This window comes from Stegodyphus dumicola, chromosome 4, assembly GCF_044657685.1.
Source record: "Stegodyphus dumicola isolate Sdum_Otavi_A_Nest chromosome 4, ASM4465768v1".
Classification (NCBI taxonomy): Eukaryota; Metazoa; Arthropoda; class Arachnida; order Araneae; family Eresidae; genus Stegodyphus; species Stegodyphus dumicola.
The window spans coordinates 118,173,742-118,186,912 of NC_140771.1; the positions used below are offsets into that span (position 1 = coordinate 118,173,742).

The 13,171-nt window shown below is 29.9% G+C and overlaps 1 protein-coding gene across 6 annotated transcripts in view; it reads right to left on the reverse strand.

Annotated features, from left to right (window-relative positions):
• The window catches only part of LOC118192138 (cytosolic carboxypeptidase 1-like), a 232,421-nt gene that overhangs the window by 15,885 nt on the left and 203,365 nt on the right, over positions 1-13,171 (reverse strand). For 5 of the 6 annotated variants that reach the window (XM_085815375.1, XM_085815376.1, XM_085815377.1 and 2 more), the window contains 3 exons: positions 13,058-13,160; positions 4,603-4,732; positions 148-264 (listed from right to left, as the gene is read on the reverse strand). In XM_085815375.1, coding sequence (XP_085671501.1) covers positions 148-264; positions 4,603-4,732; positions 13,058-13,160 — 350 coding nt within the window. Of the gene's footprint in view, positions 1-147; positions 265-4,602; positions 4,733-12,728; positions 12,890-13,057; positions 13,161-13,171 lie in introns of those variants that run through there. The other variant, XR_015040756.1, reaches the window with a different exon arrangement.

Consider the following 13,171-nt stretch of genomic DNA (forward strand, 5'->3'; position numbering starts at 1 on the left):
ATCATATAAAAAATAAAAACAAGCAATGAGCTATATTTAGTAATTCACACAATACTAACTACATCTTGAAAGGGTAACTAAGCTTACAATGTTAATTATGAAAAGTAAATATTCATACTCTACTTAACATACACATTATATACATACTTTAAAGCTCTCACAATCTTGTTTTGTTTCATCACTTGGCCACCACGACTGTTCTGGGTTACAACCGAAAAAGAAAGCATTGCTCCTTCTGGAGTGGCCATGATAATCACAAAATACCTAAGTTTTACAGATATATATGATCACAATAAGAATGAATTAAATCAAATTTTTTACTCTTAAAACAGATCTATAAAAGAAGACAAAAAATCTGTTTTTCATTCAAAAATTTAGATAGTACTTCATAAATTTTTCAAGCAATTAGGAAAAGGCTGCAGTCATTGAAATATTTTAAATCGCCTAATTTTGTCTGACTTACAAATAAACGATTCTTTTCTATCAAAGAAAGTTGATATAGAGAGTTTCAGAAAATCATTGAATGCTAGTCAAAAGTTAAGCATCAAATAAATATACAATGCATAACAGAACGGAGATTTGCCATAACACATAATAGAAATTAGAAGATGAGAAGCCTTCCTACAGTACATAAAACTAATTATACTAGTTATTTATAGCTAAATTAATTACATAACAGCTTTAAACTAACACTCAAAAACCATTCTGTGGCCATCAATACCTATGGTCTTAACTTTTGTATGGAAAAAACAAAAATTATGCACTTTTCTAACATATCAATATTTTTACATGAATAAAAAAGTATTTTTTCAACTGATTTTTACTTTTTCATAATAATAAATACACATTTTCAACTATGAAGATAAAATAATTCATATTAATTAAATAAATATATTAAAAGTAATTATCTGTTAATAAACTTCAGCTAAAAAGTTATTTTCTAACTTTCGAATACAGACATCACTTAGCAAAACATAATAAAATTTCATTACAATAAATATTAGTTGGCCAAAGAAATATTTTTATTGCATGAGAATTTACATACTCACAATTTAAAATTCAAAGATGGTTTACACAAATAATTCATTTGTAACAAATACACAAATTTGTATTCTATTTAATTATTAATTAAATAAATATAATACAATTTTTTTATGAGTTATGAAAAAGTCAAAATGTAGTACTGGAAATTCATATTAACTTTTATCAGTAAGTCGAATTTTAGATTATTCAAGATATTTTCTGCTTCTTTCAGTTTTGCGTTATTTAAGTTTATTACATTTCTTTGCTATATTAAATATTCCACTATACTTTAAAAATGAATTCACTGAGAAATTCAGTTAAAAAATTAATGCATTCATTTCTATTTTTTAATTTCTGTAAAGTTCTTAAGTTTCACATGCAATGTGAATACAATACTGTTTACTTTGAACAGTCAGTCCTTCATGAAGACATCCCTTTCCATATACAGATAGTTCTTGAATTACTCTGCCTTAACAGCTAACTAACCTAACCTATTTGCAGTTATGTTACTTTTCTTCGAGTGCAGTGCTATATGACTCACATATTAAAAAAATTTGGTTACTTATAGAATATAAAATAAATTTCAAGACAATTTTGAAATCATTTTCAAAAAAGATTAATTTTCAAACAATTTTTAATTATTGCTAAAATTTCTTATACTACATGTATGCATATATAAGAAATATATATATATATATATATATATATAATCTTTCCATACATATATTTGGATAAAATTATATAAAAAATATGCAAATCAAAATTATAATTTAAACTTGTGATAACCCCTAATTACCCCTCTATTCTGAAAACTGTAATAACTTTTCTGGACTGCTTTATTTCTAGATCAATCCATCTTGCATGGTTTGTGTGATGCTGATGACATAGCTAATTCAGAATTTGAACTCCAAATTTTGACAGCTGAAAATTTTCTAATCTAAACAAAACCTTCTCTTCAACCTTCCTCCATACTGGATAATTGTGTATTTTCACTTCAGCTCTCTTGCAGTCAAGATGCAACTTTGTTGCCTATGCTTTATCATGCTGTTATCTAAAATATGATACTCTGTACAAAAAGTGTGGGGTGTGTATTGCATCAATGATCAGTGGTGCCGAAAAATATATTTTCAACAATTAGTTCATCACCAGTAATAAAAATTATAAACAATTCGGCAACGTCTGATTACAAGTCTATCCTTCAAGTGTTATCTTTCTAACTACACAATAAAGGTCTCTCCAATTTGTAATTCAGAGAACCATTTGTCAGTCCATTCCAGCTTACTCCAAGTCATCATATATGATAAGTACGATAAAAAAATATAAATAAGTTTTATAGTAATTAATTATAGTATAAATTTAGTAATAGCCTTTAATTTTTTTAAAAAAATTTGGTTATTACCTCTTTATTGTAAAAAATTTAATAACATTTCTGAACTGCTTCATTTCCACATAAATCTATGCCAGAGCTTATGTAACACTGATGATGTAGTTAAAACTTAAACTCTGATAAGTAAAACCTTTCTAACCTAAACCAAAACCTTTCTCTTAACAAGCTGGCCATAATGTATAAACGTGCAGTTCAGCTTCTCTCTGTGTGCTGCTTGAATGCTCTTGTGCTATGCTTTTCTTCCTACTGCAATAGTATCAAAAATGTAAATGTTCTGGAAATAAGTATGACTGGAGTGCCAAGAAGACTGTGGCCACAAATGTGAATTTAAAAAAAAAATGAAGATTTAATCTGCCTCGACTGCCAAGTTTCTTATTCATTGTGGATCGGCATTTCGGTATTCTATGCAATCAGAATTTTTCCTCTTCAGTATGGATACTCTTCAATGTGCCATATACATGTGTCATCATCAGAATATCTGCGTTTCTATGTCTCAGTGTTTTTTACATTAATACTCCAAAATTTTGTTTGCATTATATGTAAATATATATAGATTATCAAAATGGTAGTTAAAAAATTATTTTTATCCCAAATCAGATTTCAAAATTTCATACGATTATTTTAAAAGCAAAATGATTACTTAAATATCAACACAAATTACAGGAAGAATAGTCTGACAGGGAAAAAATAAGATACATAACAGAAAGATTTTAAAGTCAGTTGTGAAAAATATTTGGAAGTGTAGTTTTTGATTTACATGTATATGTTATTGTAAAAGGCCAAATTCCTGTAAATCCTAGGTTTTTACTGGCAAAACTTAGCTTTTACCAAAGCGGCTTGGTAAAAGTCCGAAATGTCCTTTAATATGATTCTATTAAAGACTTTTATAAAGCCTTCAGTAAAAGCTCGAAACGAGGGATTACTTATGATACGATTTTCCATTCGCAGACATATTGTATACAGAGTGTCCCCCAAAAAGTTAAAACATACTTTAACTTTTTAATTGATAATATACATTGTAAAAGTGATCAAAATAAGGTATGATTTAAGATTACGTCGCCTTACAATTATTTTTTAAAGAGTTACAAGAAATAAAAATAAAAAAATGTAATATTTATGCCATTTCACAAATAAGATCCCATGTAAAAAACTTGAATTAATGCACAATTCTCTTGATAACTACTGAATAAATTTCAATAATTAAAAAAAAATACTTTGGCAGTAGTTAAAAAAATAAAGTAGCTTTAGTAGAAAATTCACTTCCCAGTGCCACCGTTTATCACACTGGCGTAGTTATGTGATGTATTAGGGAGAAAATAAGTGCAAGTTTTACCTTCTAAAAATTGTTTATTTTCACAAAATAAAGCAGAAAATGTAATGTTTGGAGTAAAAATATAATAAAATGATGTAAGTATAATAAAAATTATGTTTGTATAATAAAAAAGATCCCCCAAAATGGAGTTTAGATTAATTTATTTTTAGACCAGTAAGGTGTTATATCATGTTTCAGTGTTATACCTTATGAAATCAGTATACCTAAAAAAAAATTTTTTTTTTAATTCTTCTGAACTGATTGAATGGCACAATTTTGTTCTTGATTTTTTTTTTTCAGGATATTAGTTTATATACTGGTCTCCAAAATGGTTAGTTTCAGAAACAATATGAAGCACGAGAAGTTCATCAAAAAAAGGTAAATTCGTTTGAAACATTCGTTATATCTTTCTTTATTCCTGGCACCTACTGCAAACAGTAAACGAAAATGGAAGACACAAAATAAATAAAAAATATGTTTTACTCAAACAGAAACACGAGCAAATACCGCACATTAATTACTTTCTCCATTTCAGAAACATCCCCCTTTCCAATTCCTCTCCCGACTTCTCTGAAGTAGTATCCTTCTTCACATACTCTGTCAAGGTCATTGTGGTGTTGCATTCCAAAGCTTTGTGAATAATTTTATTGGTAGCAGTGCAAAGCAAATAATAGTATTTCAGATTAGCTATTATTTATTTTTTAAAAAATTCAGCTTATTAAATATATAACAAACAAAAGAATGATGAAATCTTCATTTACTTCTTTGAAATTTAAATTATACAAGAAGAGTAATAAAAACTAAATGAGAATGTTACATAAAGCCATCCAGCTATGGTATATTATACATATAAAAAATTAAAAAAGGTTATTTCACATACTTGGGGTTTCTTGTTCTTAGAAACAATATAGTGTATTAAGGATTTTGTGTAGAAGATTGAAGGATGCAAATGCATATTAGGCGTAATCCACTGGCGATTTAAATCCTGACCAGACAGCGAACAACGGTGACTATAAGAAACAGATACAAATGATTATAAAATTTTTAATTTACAAACAATATTGTTGCTCTTTATGAACACAGATAGTTTGCTTACAAAAATATTAAAATTTTCTTATAACTCTTTTAAAATTAGGGTAAGTGTGACTATTGCAACTAAAAATTGATATAGCAATTAGCACAGAAGCTGATATATATATATATATATATATAAGATATAACAAAATATGATGGTTGCTTTAAGAAACGATTGGCAACCTCAAAACTAACTATTCTAAGATTTTATGTTCTCTCCCCCTAAATTCATCTGTTCTCTCAAATTCGAGATCTTTCCATGCTACAAAAGAACCTAAAATTAACCAATCACACCATTGCAGTCGCGTGTTCGGGCGGAAAGCGTTGACCAATCAGAAGCAAGATCAGAGGCGGCATTTTCCGGACGACTGGAGAATGCGTGAGTTGACTTAATTTTAACTTTTCAACACTTGATGCATCAGTTTCAGCCATTTTGTATCAAATGACCTGTTTATACCATGGTTTTTAAATGATTACACTTTCAAAAATTCTTGATGATAATAAAATCAGATAATAATAATAAAAAAATGCATATGCTTATAGAATAAATAGCTTTATAAATTATTATTTAAAGGAAAATTCTCAAGTTTATTAGCAAAATTAAACCTTAACAATCAATAGATTGAAGAATAGATTGTTGTGTTAAAATAGTGATGGATTTCGAAATCCCAGAATTTGAATTTTTCTTAAAATATATCTGCATCAATTTAAGGTTGCTCTTGTTGCTTAGTGGATAAAACATTGGCTTCTTGAGTTAGAGATTTTGGATTCAAGTGTCACCAGGAGTGGTGCTGTAATGGAGTTGGTATTTGAAAAAAAAATATATATATATATATATATATATATATATATTTACAGAAAATATTATTGCTAGTTTCAGGGTAGTCCAGATACTTCTTCAGTTTCCTGAAGGTGAAGTGTGAAAACCATACTTACCCGCAAGATACCTAAGTGAAGTAATAACACACTCAAGCAGAAAATTCAGCGTGTACTAGAGGCTTGTATTGTGGGTTCGGGCTTGTCTTTTCCTACCTTTGATGATGGTATGAATATACCAATTTTTTTCTTTTTAATATTTATCGCGACTTTTTTTTGGGGGGGGGGAGGGCACAAGAAGCTTGCATTTATTTTTCATTTCATTTCATTCATATAAATCTAATTTTCACTAGGCATTGCGTGCATTATCCTTCTTTTGACAACAAGCCTTAGGGATAATTCATAAAATGATCTGACTACTATCTATTTCGGTTGACACGTGACTAGCAAAAGCGATAATGGTATTAGTATAAAGCTGCTGTTTTATCTAATTAAAAAATTTAGAGAGATCTGGATTTTAAATGAGTGGTGACTAGTAAACCATTTGTTTAAAAAAACTAAGAAAACTGTTGTTTATCCAGAAAAGAAGCTTGCTAGTATGTAGCTGATTTTATGTAATACTTCTATGCATATTTACGGCTTCACATTTGTTTTTCTTAACATGCATGACCACTTTTAGAACAATTTATATACAAATTTAACCAGAGGTTTAATGAAGTTACTTCAATGAATTTTAAATAAAAGTGACCTTATAAAATAAACCTTTATATAGTGGCTGTTCATTAACCCTGCAATGGAGGAGCCGGCGTACAGAGTATGCCAATGCCATCTTTTGGGCTGTAATTTTTAGACAACTCCTTCCTGAATTCCTTTCCTTCCTCTACCATCCTAGAAACATTCCCTGAGTGCAATGCATCTTGTATTTCTGGTCAATCTGGTTTTCGCCTTTCTCCCGAAAGCAGTTATTGTGAACATGTCGCATGGGCGAATGCAGTATGCCGCTCCTCCAAGTATTTACAGAAAGAATATTGTACCTCCTGAAGATTATCTGCGCATTTTAGAAGTCTCGGTTGATGAAGACTCCGACAATTTGGATAACACATCTCATGTCGATGAATCGGAAGTCATCGAACATTCTGATCATGAAAGTCACTCAGAAATTGAGGGAAATGTTTCTAAACATCCTCATTTTCCTTCCTCAAATGATGTTTCCTGAACAAATGACGATTTTAGTGAAGTTGAAAATGACATAAGTGATTTTTACAATATGAGGAGGTTTGTAAAAACAATTTACAAAAAGAAGAAAGTTGGAGGAAAGTTTCTGCAAGAAGAAAAGGAAACTTATAAGTGGAATAAAGTTTCCTTCAAGAGCAAATTCACCAAAACGAAAAACTTTCCTAAAAAAGTAAGAGATGGACAATGGTAATACCTTTTGCACTGCTAAACATACCGGGCATAAATTCACAAGTGTTGTTGAACTTCGCCAAACGTAATAAAACCATCAAGTTTAGAATATATTTTTTTTTGAAAAATCCAACTACATCTTTGATGAAACCACATTTTCAGAATCGTCTAAAAATGCCATTTCTTCTGTCGTATTCCAAAGCTATTATTAGAAGGCTGGTAACAACAAAAACGGACAAGACGGCTGAAAAAGACGAGGAACCACCTGCAAAAAAGATCAAAGGACGCTACGCTGAGTGCGGTAGAATGAAGAATAATTACACTACCAATATAATATTTTGAGTGTTCTAAGTTTACCTACAAAAATCTTTTCGGCAAGACAGTACAACTTTGCAAACCCTGCTGCAGTGAACAGGGATAATCTGAAGAGGATTAAAGTAGCAAAAGGTTTTTAATTTTTTCATTTGTGAAATTTACTACTTACAGAACTTTTCTTTACGGAATATTTATAATTTGTAAATGATTTATGATCTTATAATTTTTATACAGAAAACAATACAGAATACTATATAACTTTAAATTACACTTCCAGTGCATTCCATTTTTTGAATTAATTAAAAATTTGTAACTTCCATCTTTACTGCATTTTTTCTGTTATTCCTTTTCTTATATCCCTTTTACTATGACGAATCATCTCATTAATGCCATGTATAAGATTAAATAGTTTCAAACACGAAGCAGCGGCTCGAAAAACGACCTGGCGTACTTCATATGCTGCACCTCTAAAATTGTACCATACGCCAGCCCCTCCAGCTGAGGGTTAATATATGAATAATTACTGTTACATTTGAATTACACACATTTTATATATAACTGAAGTAATTATTGTTATATTCAAGGTAAAAAATATGTATATAAGGCAGAAACTAAAACATTTTTTTTTAAAAATTGCTATTGTTTATTAACTTAAAAATAACTGCTTTTTTCTAAGTGTGATGTTTAATTTAGTAACGCTGTAAATCCTACATATATTTAAATAAAATATACTTTTTATTGCATTATTTAAACCCATTATGGGAAGTTCACTTAAGGAAGCATTTAAGGAAAGTTCATACATCATGCAAAAACATTCATGGTATTCTATACCATGAAACATTTACTCTCCAAAATAGAATCATGCAATTAGGATTTTTTAATTATCATTCAACAGAATTCCTAAATAAATTAAATTAGATATATACAATGATCCTTTTCTGGGATAGCCTGTCTTTCAAATGATTCTTTTCTGCAATATTCTGACAAAAATTAGTGTTCTGATTTTGAATAAATGAGGCTAGAAATTCATCAAATTGATGAGGTATCATGCGAAAGTAATTAAAAGAAATTACGTTTCATTCAAGTGCATTTCTTCAGTTTAATTAATTTGCATCTCCTTGCAGTAGTCATCTCTCACATATTAATATAAACCACTGCATTCTGCTTCTCTTACACAAAGCAAGAAGTAAAATAAGTTTTAATCGAGCAGAAATTAAATCCATTTTAATTTTAAAATGTAATCGTAAAAAGTCAAAATACCACACAAAAATTTCACAAATTTTCCCAAGTTTCCAATATGAAGAGCCATTTAGTGCGAGCATATGACAACTTTTAAAGCAAAAGTTTCCGCGCTAGTGTGAACTGATGTTTGCGGAAAGCATTTTTTTTTCTCACGTTGACGCTTTTTGCCCCAACAGACCAGTGTGAACGCAGCTTTACTGGTTTCTGCATCTATCTCTCTAACTGTGTACCTACAATACTATAAATACATATATACAAGGTGCATAGAAAAGTCCCTTTAACCTGAAAATTCTTGTGAAAGGAGAGAGCTACAGCTGTGCAAGAGGTAATGGTATAGTAAAGTGACTACGTTTGGCATAATGCAAATGACAGCAGTGCCCCTAGTGGCGAAATATGGAAGATAGACATTTCAAATTGAAATCAAAAAGAGATAGAGCAAAACTACCAATTAGAAAGTGTTAAAGCATTAATTAATTAGTACGAAATGACATTTGGTTAACACAGTTGAGATAAATTGTCGCCTGTGTACTCAAACATGTCCAATCAGTGCATGACAATTCTACTCTGCATATTTAGATTTTGGAAATGTAGCAGTGCGCAACTGCAAACTGTGTACTTAATTTCCAATGCATTTAACACTAGAAGTGCAAGAGCAGTCATTTTGACTGCTTTTGTCATTTCACCTTGGATTCTTAAAAAAACCCTTTACCTTAAGAAGTAAAAAAATGTTGGATTTTTCTACAAAGTCTCGAAAATTATTGGTACCAAATATGAATCTAATAAAATTAAAATTAACTAAGATTTTATTAGTTATACCCAAAAACGCCACGAGCAGTCATATTGACTGGTAGTAATGCTGGGTAGATTTACCTTGTTAATCTCACTCAGAAAACACTTTTTCTTTGGAAAACATCTGGAGTACACATTCCTTTCATTCACTGATTATTTACAACAGGATATACTTCTCTTCCATTCACAAAATACCTTTCTTCGTAGACTGCGACATCTACTTCACAAACTACAGCTGGGAAATATGGATCTCAAAATGTGCCAAAAGAATTGCTGGATCCAACATCATATGCAAAAAGAAATTTCGGGGACAATGTATCGAGTGGTTGGATGTTGTTTGTGGATGAATTGATGTTATGCCCTATTAAAATTTGTATGAAAGCATAGGCAGTTTTGAACAATGAAGAAATTTGGACAATATCTTTGAAGCTTATGAGATGATTGATGAGCTTGATGCTTTTATTGCTATTATTTGTGCTTGATGCTTTTATTGCTACTATTTGTGCAAAAGGAGCACATGGTTGATATGGATTATGATTTTTTTGTGGAATAATTAATACATTGGGTCCTCCTTTTTTTTTTCAAGAAACAATGTTTCACAATCGTTTTTGAGATATTATGAAATATCAAAGATTTGACTTGAAGTCAACTGGGACTCAGCGTTTAAAAAGTGACAAGTTTGCACTTTTTTCAGATATTTGGAAAAAATTAATACAGAACTGTGCAATTTCTTACAAGACAGGAGAAAATCTAACTATGGATGAGCAGTTATTTTCATCCAAAGCCAGGTGTAAGTTTATACAGTACATGCTGAATAAACATGACAAATTCAGTATCAAATTTTGGTTGCTAGTCGATGTAGACTCGAAGTTTATGTTGAATGCTTTTGTGAATATAGAGTATGCAGAAACGCTTATTTTTTTCTCAAGACCACTGCTCTCAACATAAAATGCGTCTTTCATTACAACTTAATGAGCTATATGCAATAGTATAAAAATTTAATACATGTTTTTAAATTTTAAGCAGTATTGCAAAAATTGTTTCAATATCTTTATATTGAATTCAGATTAGAGTTTATCTTTTAACCCTTTGATGCACACGATATTATTTTTACATTTTTTTAAACTAAAATCTCTAGAAATTGAATATTATGATCTTAGAGACAAATAATATATGAATTAAAAAAAAATATACTCTTGCCCATTGTTTTTTGGGTGGTGGTTGCACTGTGAAACCACCGCACATCTTGGGCTTTGAAACTTACCTAGGTAGTAGGGGAAAAAAACTTACCTTTTTCCATGCGCGTTTCCAATAAATGACGAAATTTAGGAATTTAAAAAAAAAAAAAATGCATGTGAGAATTGCATAATATATATATCTTTTACATTATTTTACAAATGAAATCGTCAGAAAAAATTCAAAAATAAACATTTATGTAACTTTTCTATAGCAGTGAAAGTATAAGTACCTACATAATAAGGACGTTCGGCTACATGGATTAAAAAACTCAGTAAAATAAGGATAAAAAAAAAAAAAAAAGACTCAGTGTTTTTTTTTATATCCAGCGTTATTTAGTTTCTTTTCATCTGGCATATGAAATTTGTAGTTTTTTTATATTAATTGGGGGGAAGCTTGGTGTTTTTGGCTTTGGTACGGATCATTCGTTTCCCATTCATACTTATTTTATTCGTATTTTGTCTCAAAATACTCAGAAAATATTTTTAATTTAAATAAAACTTTACATGATTTCTCTTTTTAATTACAGCAAAGTATATTTACATTAAATTTAAACCACAGGAAATAATTTATAAAATCACAATACTAGCTTGGGGTGCAAGTGTGTTGAGGTCAGAGAAAAGTCTCTGGAAAAGAAAGACCTTTTTACTGGGCAGGTAATTAAATAACTCTGTGATAACTCTGTGATTTCAAAACCCCTTATCTATATCCGGGTAAAAATAAACATTTCTATTTGAGAAGCAAGAAAAACGCCATTGTGAAGAGCAGTGGTTTCAAGGCGCGACCACCAAGCCTCTAGAGCATTGTGACACAATGCTCTAGTGGGGCAGTGGTCGCGCCCTGAAACCACAAAGCAAATGCCGTACATATAGAAGATTTTTTTTATATATGCAGTTTAATTATTGCTATTTTTTACTGTTTATGATAGAGATCATGATGCGCTATGAATAACTTTTGAAATTAGAGTTTGTTTATATTAATAAAAGGAAGTTATTTTGTCTCATTGAAAACGAATTTTAAAAGGCATCCAATTTGAAGTACTAAGACCTAAAACATGTATGATTCTGTAGTCATTTTGTGTTATTTAGAGGTAAAAGATGAGTAATCAATTAGTTTTCACTCAAAAATTTCAGAAGGAAGAGGAGAAAAATTTCGAAAATTGGTGGTTTCAAGGCGCGACCACCGAGCATCAAAGGGTTAAATATCTAAAAACATTTATACAATTTTATTACTTCACTAATTTTATTTAAAATTTGAGATAACCCTTTGCTAAACAGTTTGCACTAGGCAGAGAAGAAAAGAAACTGGTAACACTTTGCTTTCTCATTATGGTTTTATAACATTAATGTGTCTGATATAGAGGAAACATAAAAAATTTCTTATAGAGATACATCTATATAAAGAACAGTTGTTTTTCATACAAATTTGTAGCTTATTATGATCTTGATGAATTTCGGCACACTTGACCTATAAAAAAGATGATCACTGTCAACATAATATTTCTCGAAATCCACGGGTCTACACTCTTTACATACACATACTTTATGTTAATTTAATGAAATTTTGATTAAAAACTCAGTAATTGAGAGGCTTTGTACTGCCCCTGTGGAAAGCATGAAGTATTTATGTTTCAAACTTAATTGGGAAATTCAGCAATATAAGAGAAGTGTGTTGCCATTTGGAAAAGTGCAATATATTTATTTGTCATTCGAATTTTGGAGAATTCAGCAATATAAAAGAAGTGTGTTGCCATTTGGAAAAGTGCAATATATTTATTTGTCATTCGAATTTATTAAACAAACTCAGCTACTTATGAGAAATGTGTGGCTATTTCTCAGAGATGAAAATATTTTTATCTTCCATGCAGCAGTGTACTGTCATTCAGCAAAGTGGATAGTATTTAATTTTCCTTTCATATTTACTCTGTTATTAACAACATACGTTATTTAAAAGCAACAAATGTAGATTCATTTCAATTATTATAAATTACTAGCTGGACCCCTGAAATTACACTGGTTGAATAAACTAAAATAGTCTATATATGCAGAGAAGAAAACACAATTGTTTCTTTGTGTGTGTGTAATTCATGCAAATCTAGTTTTATTTCAGTCTTTATGAAATTTTGCATACTTGACTTTCAAAACAAGAGGAAGATCACTGCCTGTAAGATTTTGGAAAATTCCCCACAAGATCTAAGCTCAGGGTATTTATATCAGAATGTTGCACCAAGACATCCAGCTTAGGTTCATGTCACTGTTGTTGTGTTCCACTGTAAGTGGCAATCATACATACTAAATAAGAAAATTGTAATTATTATATTATTATTTTTACAAAAAATAAATATTAAGTTTGAATTTTGAAATAATGTTATCAGTTTTAGTTTCATTATTGCTTATAGAATAAGGTAGATACCTGAAGAGAAAGTAAGAGAATTTTAAAGAATAACTATACAATATTACCATCCATTGATAACTCCATCAGGATTAAGCATTGGCACAATCTTAAAAATGTACATTTCCCTCAGTCTCTGAGCCTTATTGCACAATAAAAAGTCCAAAGATCCTGTAAAAAAT